This window comes from Salvelinus alpinus, chromosome 22 (assembly GCF_045679555.1).
Source record: "Salvelinus alpinus chromosome 22, SLU_Salpinus.1, whole genome shotgun sequence".
Classification (NCBI taxonomy): Eukaryota; Metazoa; Chordata; class Actinopteri; order Salmoniformes; family Salmonidae; genus Salvelinus; species Salvelinus alpinus.
The window spans coordinates 4,596,383-4,606,459 of NC_092107.1; the positions used below are offsets into that span (position 1 = coordinate 4,596,383).

Here is a 10,077-nt window from a genome sequence, read left to right on the forward strand (position 1 = left end):
ATGACAGTTTACAGTCCAAGGTTACTCCAATCAGTTTAGTCACCTCAACTTGCTAAATTTCCACATTATTAATTACAAGATTTAGTTGAGATTTAGGGTTTAGTGATTGATTTGTCCCAAATACAATGCTTTTAGTTTTAGAAATATTTAAGACTAACTTATTCCTTGCCACCCACTCTGAAACTAACTGCAACTCTTTGTTGAGTGTTGCAGTCATTTCAGTCGCTGTAGTAGCTGACATGTATAGTGTTGAGTCATCCGCATACATAGACACTCTGGCTTTATTCAAAGCCAGTGGCATGTCATTAGTAAAGATTGAAAAAAGTAATGGGCCTAGACAGCTGCCCTGGGGAATTCCTGATTCTACCTGGATTATGTTGGGGAGGCTTCCATTAAAGAACACCCTCTGTTCTGTTAGACAGGTAACTCTTTATCCACATAGCAGGGGGTGTAAAGCCATAACACATACGTTTTTCCAGCAACAGACTATGATCGATAATGTCAAAAGCAGCCCCCACAATATTTTTATCATCAATTTCTCTCAGCCAATCATCAATCATTTGTGTAAGTGCTATGCTTGTTGAATGTCCTTCCCTATAAGCTTGCTGAAAATTTGTTGTCAATTTGTTTACTGTAAAATAGCATTGGAGTTTACTAAGGATAACAGGCTGATTGGTCGGCCATTTTGAGCCAGTGATGGGGGCTTTACTAGTCTTAGGTAGCGGAATGACTTTTGCTTCCCTCCAAGCCTGGGGGCACACACTTTCTAGTAGGCTTAAATTGAAAATATGGCAAATAGGAGTGGCAATATCATCCGCTGTTATCCTCAGTAATTGTCAGACCCCGGTGGCTTGTCATTGTTGATAGACAACAATCATTTTTTCAACTCTTCCAGACTCTCTTTACGGATTTCAAAATTAGAATTCCTTTCTTTCATAATTTGCTCAGATATACTTGGATGTGTAGTGTCAGCTTTTCATGCCTAAGTTTGCTAATCTTGCCAATGAAAAAGTATTTGAAATATTTGGCAATATCATTTGGTTTTGTGATGAATGAGCCATCTGATTCAATGAATGATTGAGCTGAGTTTTCCTTTTTTCCCAAAATGTTATTTAAGGAGCTCCAAAGCTTTTTACTATTATTCTTTGTCATTTATCTTTGTTTCATAGTTTCTTCTTCTTTTTATTCAGTTTGTCACATGATTTCTCAATTTGCAATATGTTTGCTAATCAGTTGTGCAGCCAGACTTATTTGCCATTCCTTTTGCCTCATCCCGCTCAACCATACAATGTTTCAATTCCTCATCAATTCACAGGGATTTAACTGTTTTGACAGTCATTTTCTTAATAGGTGCATGCTTGTTAGTAAATTGAATAAATGTGTCAAATGCAGTGTGTTTGCTCCTCATTACACACCACGGACCAACAAATATTCTTTACATCAACAACATAGGAATCACTACAAAACGTATTGTATGACCTCTTATACACTATATTAGGCCCAGCCTTTGGAACTTTGGTTTTCCTAGATATGGCTACTATATTGTGATCACAACATCCTTCATTACGCACACCTGTCACCATCATTACGCACATCTGCGCTCATTGGACTCACCTGAACTCCTTCACGTTGTTGATTGCCCCCTCTATATCTGTATGTTCCTCAGTTTTGTTCCCCATGTCAGCATGGATGTTGTTATTTTCCCCCTGTCCAGATGTAGTTCCTGTTCTGTTTCATGTCCGTGTTTCGGATCCTTACACATCCGATGGATCTGGATACTGCTTTCAAGCTAATTTCTGCAGCATAAGTAAAGATGTGATCAATACATGTTGATGATTTCATTCCTGTGTTTGTAACTACCCTGGTTGGTTGACTGATAACCTGAACCAGGTTGCAGGCACTGGTTACAGTTTGAAGCTTTTTCTTGAGTGTGCAGCTTGATGAAAGCCAGTCAATATTTAAATCACCCAGAAAATATACCTCTCTGTTGATATCACATACAGTATCAAGTATTTCACACAGATATCCAGACACTGACTGTTAGTGTTACGCCCCTGAAAAAGGGGAGAAATAATCACGAGAGTGATACGGTATTGTTTCCTCTGAGTACTTTTAGTGCAATAATTTTACAAAAGTAACACATTTTACAGAACAACAGATCTACAGGAAATAGATAGTTTTGTAGGGTACAAGGCTTATTCAAGTCACAACAGTATACACTGTAATTCACTGAAACAGATACTAATTTCAATATAACTGTCAAGCACAAAGCTTTAACTCAGTAAACCATAACTCAATTTATCAACAGGCAATAAAGTGTTTGAAAAACCATTATACAAATAACACCGCAAAATATCTTATTAACAACGCACATGTTCATTCACAATCGACATAAAATGGCATCTACTCTCAGTACGAAGCTGTTCTTCGCTGCAACCGAGCAGGGCTCATATTACTCTCTGCGAACTTAACTCTAACTTCCTCAAGATGTTACTAAGACGCACCTTAAACACTCTTGACATGTTAGCAAGTTATTACATTTAAATTACTCTTTTTTATCATCAATAACGTACCTGAAAAAGGGGAGAAATAATCACGAGAGTGATACGGTATTGTTTCCTCGAAGAGAACTTTTAGTGCAATGAGAAAAGACCGCGATTTCCCCGGGAACTTGGGTGGAAACCAGCGCAATCGATCTCAGGCTCATAGATTAAGAGCATTTAGTAGATCACAGATTAACACTTTTACCCTTCCATTAGGCACCACAAAATAAAGTAATCAATATAACGTTTACACATTCCTCTCACAATTCGTACCCTTTGTACGCTTGACGGATTTTAACTTTTTAACACAATTATATGAATGTTATCAATCTCTATCAACTAATACTGAATGCATGATCTTCTTAACCTTTGATGTTTTAAGATCCTCACATACTATGAACTTACTAATACTTTTTAATGTTTAACAGGCTATGAGTATTTCCTTTAACCTGTCACATTAGCACTTGGTGGTCTATAGCAGCTTCCCACCAGAATGGGCTTTACGTGAGGCAGATAAACCTGTAGCCATATTACTTCAACAATATTTAACATTAGATCCTCTCTAATCTTTACAGGAATGTGGTTCTGAATATAAACAGCAACACCTCCACCATTGGCATTTCTATCTTTTCTTTAAATGTTATAACCTTGTATTGCCACCACTGTATCATCAAAGATTTTATCTAATTGAGTTTCAGAGATTGTCAAAATATGAATGTCATCTGTTACAAGCAAATTATTGATTTCATGAACCTTGTTTCTTAAGCTACATATGTTGACGTGGGTCTATTTTGAGCACTTTCTTCTGGGATGCTTGTTTTTATTGCTTTACTGGGAAGCTTAGCAGAAGTAGATATTCTCATGTTATTTATGTTAGTGCAGGGTGAGCTGCACACAGTGGACTTCCTACTAGGGCACACTACCTCAGTGCTAACAGTATAAATATGGTTCATAGGCACATGATTACTGCATACAATAGCTGTAGGATCAACAGAGGCATTCAGGGTAGTTTGAGGGACAAATTAGGTTACTTACATTGTGTCTACCAAACGCCCCTGGTGTAATGTACATTTGCTGAGCGACACAATGGTAGGGATTAGCTGAGCTGGGCTTGGGTCATTGATAAGTCATTGTCTCTATACAGCCTTATAATGCTGTGAAAGGATCCAGGAACACAAATGATTTGGGTGGATCCCATCCTCCTTATAAAACGTGTTTTTTTCCCCCAAAAGGTATCGAAATTGTCAACAAAAGTTACACCCATTTAGCTGCAATAATCACATAGCCAGTTGTGAAGAGGAAATCCTGCTAAAGCTTTCCATGCCATGATTCTGAGAGGGCACAGGGCCAGATATGATGGGTCTTTTGTGAGTGTCTAGCAGAGAGTCAAGCAGCTCTTCATAATGTCATTAACACCCCCATTACCTACGATAGAATCGATTTCCATGTCCTGACGTAGTACATTCGGGAGAAGCTTAGTAATGTCATTTACTCAAACTCCGGGATAGGACATTGTTTTTGCACCAGGAACGGTCACATTTCTTACCATGGAGCTGCCCAAAATCACAGCTGGCGAGAAGGACGAGGAAATCTGCCCAAGTCCCACGCTTCACAGGATTTGGCGAACCCTTTATGGACAAGCAAGAGGCAGGATAACTTAAGCCCGTTGCTCCCGGCACCTGCTGCAGGCCTCCGACAGATGGAGAATCCCCGCTCGATCCAGAGCAGGGACGGAAGGCTGCCGATGTCAACTTCCAAATTGTAGTAGTAGGCACTGCGGCCCAAACACAGGCACCCCCAGCGACGAAGGTGCAGGAAGATCAGGCTCCAGGACGGCAAAACTATTAGTTGTTTGTATCCGCTCCGGGCCTCTCGTTGGGGCTTCTACGGCTCATGACATGCGACCATCATTGATTGCCTTGCTCCTAATGCTGTGCTCCTTCGACTCCGCTATCAGATGGGGGAGCTCTGGGCAACACCGGCCAGTCTGATAACAACAAACGACAAGGCGGAGAAAAGCCGTCCAGCCATCGGCGTAGAAAATTGAACCATTCCACTCTGCGTTTCCCCCAGTTTCTTACGTAGGCTAGCGACCTGCGTGATCAAGGAAGCCACCTCAAGCCTATAATCCTCGGCAAGTAAACAATTGTCGCATTGGAACTCTGAGTGATCCAGTTTGTCCTGAAACAAAGGGTAGTAGAAAGGGTAGTAGGAACCATTCATTTTTTTCTCCAGACAAAGAGGGCTCCATTGCAAAACTCATCTGGTACCAACTTCGTTAGCTTGCTGGCTAGCAGTTTAGCGTCTCAGTCAAGCAGGCTTCAACCTGTCTGTTAAGCAGGATTCCGAGACAAGAAATAGAGGTCCTAGCTGTTAAAAGTTCGGTATTTGTATTTAATGAATAGCAGTTTTGTTTTAATCAAAAATAACAAACCAAGTGTTTTCTAGCATACAATGTTCAGCTGCTCACTCTGATCACGTATGAATGACTCTGTCTGCTCTGTTTGTCCCCTCTCTGTCTCCCTGTAGAATAACAGTGTGGTGGTGGCAGACTTTGGGCTGGCTCGGCTGATGGTGGAAGACAAGATCCAGGACAAGAGTCTCCTGCAGAAGAAACCTGACCGCAGGAAGAGATACACTGTAGTGGGCAACCCCTACTGGATGGCCCCGGAGATGATCCACGGTATGTGGGTGTTCAGGGTGGACCTGTTTTAACCATCATTGCTTGAATTGCACTTAAATCGAATGACTCAACCAAATGGGTTTTAAACAGAAAAATGTGAATTCTTCAGTTGTTTCAACACCACATACTGTAATACATTATGTCAGTACTCTGAAACGAATAACCTCATGTTTTACTTGGAATGTCTTCTCTCACAGGGAAAAGCTATGATGAAAAGGTGGACATCTTTTCCTTCGGGATCATGCTTTGTGAAGTGAGTGCCCATGACAGCAGAATATGGAAACAATAGTCAAACGTATTCGTGTTCCTCATTAAATCCTTTTGAGTTATCTTAAAGTAGATAGGGAGAGAGAGAAGGAGAGCGAGAGCGAGAGACCAACCAAGCAGCATGGTAACCATTAGGGTTGGTCACCAGCAGCAATGGGTTGAACTGCTCTGTTAAAACATTAAAATAACGCTGCAGTGAGAGATGCAGTGGGTCTATCTCCACATGGACGCCATTAGCCAGGGCCTCTACAGAGGCAGGATTACAGAGGGGAAGTTCTCTATGTGGTGGGTGACTGACAGGGACAGGGGCTGCCTGTGGTCTAGCTAGCTGAACTGGCTTCGTTTGGTGGTCCCTTGGGTGCCATTGGGCATACCCTCAGTCCCTCTATGCTTGGTATACCCTGTTATTGGGGACTGCCTTTCCCCTGGGCCTGGAGTCTCAGAGCAATAAGTCAGATGTACATATGTAGGATCTTAATTTGACCTATATTGTCACAGCAAAATAATCCTGCAGCAACAGGATTTGAACGTTTAGTCCAAAATGTCGCTTGATTGGTGGTTAGGCTATTAGCTGGCCAAAAGCAGGCTATATGGAAAGTGCAATACTGTTAATATAACCGTCTGTTATTGTTGGTTTTCAGTGAACTTATGTAAATCACAAAGCTCAATTGCATTTCCTACGGTGCATGAAAGAAAATAGTGATCAAATTAAGATCCTACATCTGTAGGTTTAAATAAGAATCTGGCAAGCAGTCGTGATATCTGATATCAGTTTATGACTAATGATCCAGCTTCATAACTGGTGTTATAACATATAACTGGTGTTATAACTTATAACAACAGCGCCTTTTGCCCTTTCCTTACTGTAAACCTCTCTCTCTCCCCCTCCAGATCATCGGTAGGGTGAATGCAGACCCAGACTACTTGCCCAGGGCCCATGACTTTGGGCTGAATGTGATAGGCTTCTTAGAGCACTTCTGTCCTCCAGACTGCCCCCCTGCCTTCTTCCCTATGGCTGTCCTCTGCTGTGACCTGGATGCTGAGAAACGGTGAGTGTGTAGTGTCTGACACTGACCTAAGTCATGTATCGCCATGCTGTGTGAGATTTTTGGGGTGTAGATTAAACTTGACCTTCTGTACACGGATGATTCATACAGGAACACTTTTCCAGGTATTTGTCTTATGAGTGGAAACTGTATTGTTTGATAATACTATTTATGTTGAGTGTTGGTGTATTATAAGTCTCGTGTCCCATAACTTCTATGGTAACTGATTTATGGGCTCCCGAGTGGCGCAGCGGTCTAAGGCATCACTACAGACCCTGGTTCAACTCCAGGCTGTATCACAACCGGCCGTGTTTGGGTGTCCCATAGGGCGGCGCACAATTGGCCCAGCGTCGTCCGGTTTGGGGTTTGGCCGGGCTAGGCCGTCATTGTAAATAAGAATTTGTTCTTAACTGACTTGCCTAGTTAAATAAAGGTTAAATAAAATAAAAATAAAATGTGATCTAGGTTGACATCACTAGTCTAAGACTGATTGGCTCTTCTGTCTGTAGCCCCGCCTTCACCAAGCTGGAGGAGTGGCTGGAGAACCTGAAGATGCACCTGGAGATCCGCCTGCCGGTGGTGTCCGAGCTCGACATGCTACACAAAGCATTCTGGGGAAACCACACTGCCCCCACCATGGCTTGCACAGCCATGCGGTCCGAAAACGGCCTGCCCCCGCACCCCGAGATTCCGGAGTAGAAGGGATCCGGAACAGAGCGGAATGCTGCTGGTCTCAGCCCATGAGAGTGGGCAGAGAGAGGGGGTTATGGTGGTCATTGAGGAGGGTAGTAGAGCCTACGGTACCTCTGGCAATGGAGTAGTTGCATTGCACTGTCCAGGGAGGGATGGGGCAGGAACTCTGTACGTACCTCCTCATGCCACAGCAGTCACAGTGGTCATGAAGGCTGACAGTGGGCTGTCGATGGGCTGTATAGACTCAGGGGGAAACGAGGATGGGAAAAGCCAGCCTTGTCTAAAGGCACTCACTCATTCAACTCCAACCAAGAGAGACTCACTCAGACTAACATTACCACTATCATAGCTTCAGTCTGATGATTGCTGTACCTTAGCTGAATGTCAGGCTGGTAACTGCTAGCTAGCAGTATCAGTCAATCCCAGCTGTGAAATCATCCATCTTAACACTCATGTAATCTTTATCTTATGGTGTTAAAGCATATTCAGACGTCTCTAAAACAGAAAAGAAGAAAGGATGCTTCAGCCTCATTGGTCGGGCTCCTTCCTCCAGAGTATTTGTGCAACAACGTGTTTGAAAAGTGTTCCTCTGTGTGACTTTGGTTTGATTTTATGATATCAAAACCGCTTTTTGAAATGCTAAAGAAAGGGGCCTTTTATGTGGATAAAACAAAACACATAAGTTGAGACGCACACACACAGTCCGGATGTAGAATATAATCGAGCAAAAGCTTTTGAGCATAAACAAAAAGCTTTTTAAACATTGCATGACTGTAAATAGCCCAGTCTGTGTCCAGTAAGCCTTGTCTGTTGTCTCCTCCTCTCCCCCTCTACTGATGACATGTGTGTCCCAAATGGCATCCTATTCCCTTTATAGTGCACTGCTTAAGACCAGGTCCCAAAGGGTATTACCAAAGTAGTGCATTATAGGGTGCCATTTGTGATGCATTCTTAAAGTGATGTCCCTGGTAGTGTAGAATACATGGTCCATGAATGACTGTGTTCCTTCTCTCACTGTGCAGCACTGACTTCACTTTGAGGTAGACTTCTTTCATACCTTTTGTACATTTTTCTATTTCATTTTAGTTCATTACTCTCTTTCTCCTTATTTCATTCACATCGAGGTGAAATCTTGTGTATTCAAACTCAACCCACCCAATGTACAGTACCAGTCAAAAGTTTGGACACACCTACTCATTCCAGGGTTTTTCTTTATTTTTACTATTTTCTAAATTGTAGAATACTAGTGAAGACATCAAAACTATGAAATGACACATATGGAATCATGTAGTAACCAAAAAAGTGTGAAACAAATCAAAATATATTTTATATTTAAGTTCTTCAAAGTAGCCACCCTTTGCCTTGATGACAGCTTTGCACACTCTTGGCATTCTCTCAACCAGCTTCATGAGGTAGTCACCTGGAATGCATTTCAATTAACAGGTGTGTCTTGTTAAAAGTTCATTTGTGGAATTTCTTCTTAATGCATTTGAGCCAATCAGTTGTGTTGTGACACGGTAGGGTTAGTATACAGAAGATATCCCTATTTGGTAAAAGACCAAGTCCATATTATGCCAAGAACAGCTCAAATAAGCAAAGAGAAACAACATTCCATCATTACTTTAAGACATGAAGGTCAGTCAATACGGAACATTTTAAGAAGAGACTGAATCAGGCCTTCATGGTCAAATTGCTGCACAGAAACAACTACTAAAGGACACCAATAAGAAGAAGGGACTTGCTTGGGCCAAGAAACACGAGCAATGGACATTAGAACGGTGGAAATCTGTCCTTTTGGTCTGATGAGTCCAAATTTGAGATTTGGTTCCAACCGCCGTGACTTTGTGAGACGCAGAGTAGGTGAACGGATGATCTCCGCATGTGTGGTTCCCACCGTGAAACATGGAGGAGGAGGTGTGATGGTGCGGGGGTACTTTGCTGGTGACACTGTCAGTGATTTATTTAGAATTCAAGGCACACTTAACCAGCATGGCTACCACAGCATTCTGCAGCGATCCCATCTGGTTTGCGCTTAGTGGGACTATCATTTGTTTTTCATTATGACAATGACCCAACACACCTCCAGGCTGTGTAAGGGCTATTTGACCAAGAAGGAGCGTGATGGAGTGCTGCATCAAATGACCTGGACTCCACAATCACCCGACCTCAACCCAATTGAGATGGTTTGGGATGAGTTGGACTGCAGAGTGAAGGAGAAGCAGCCAACAAGTGCTCAACATGTGGGAACTCCTTCTAGACTGTTGGAAAAGCATTCCAGGTGAAGCTGGTTGAGAGAATACCAAGAGTGTGCAAAGCTGTAATCAAGGCAAAGGCTACTTTGAGGAATATAAAATATATTTTGATTTTTTTAACACTTTTTTGGTTATTACATGATTCCATATGTGTTATTTCATAGTTTTGATGTCATCACTATTATTTTACAATGTAGAAAATAGTAAAAACAAAGAAAAACCCTTGAATGAGTAGGTGTGTCCAAACTTTTAACTGGTACTGTATGTAGCCAGTGATATTATAATATTGTAAATGTTTTAAATATTGTAAATGTACAGACATATTTTGTATACTTATAATGTATGCTACATTGTTATATTTTTATTGGGCTACCTGCTGAAATTAAGGAGAAGAAGAAAAAAATGAAAAGTTAGGCAGTAGTAGCTGATATGGAGCAGATTCCTTTCAACAGTGATGATGACTTCCTGTCTCGGGATGCCATGGTGACAGACAGAGATAAGGGTCTTTTAGGAAGTTAATACGAAGTAAGAAAGCATCTTAGGGTCCTAGCTCACCCCTACCTACCCTCACTGTAAGTGTAAGCACTCTCACA

At 41.8% G+C, this 10,077-nt stretch overlaps 1 protein-coding gene across 4 annotated transcripts in view; it reads left to right on the top strand.

Annotated features, from left to right (window-relative positions):
• LOC139548831 (LIM domain kinase 1-like) overlaps positions 1 to 7,384 on the top strand; it is a 74,881-nt gene extending 67,497 nt beyond the window's left edge. For all 4 annotated transcript variants that reach the window (XM_071358698.1, XM_071358701.1, XM_071358699.1 and 1 more), the window contains 4 exons: positions 5,073 to 5,226; positions 5,424 to 5,479; positions 6,385 to 6,542; positions 7,049 to 7,384. In XM_071358698.1, coding sequence (XP_071214799.1) covers positions 5,073 to 5,226; positions 5,424 to 5,479; positions 6,385 to 6,542; positions 7,049 to 7,238 — 558 coding nt within the window. In that variant the 3' untranslated portion in view covers positions 7,239 to 7,384. The remainder of the gene's footprint in view (positions 1 to 5,072; positions 5,227 to 5,423; positions 5,480 to 6,384; positions 6,543 to 7,048) is intronic.
• The last annotated feature ends 2,693 nt before the right edge of the window (positions 7,385 to 10,077 follow it).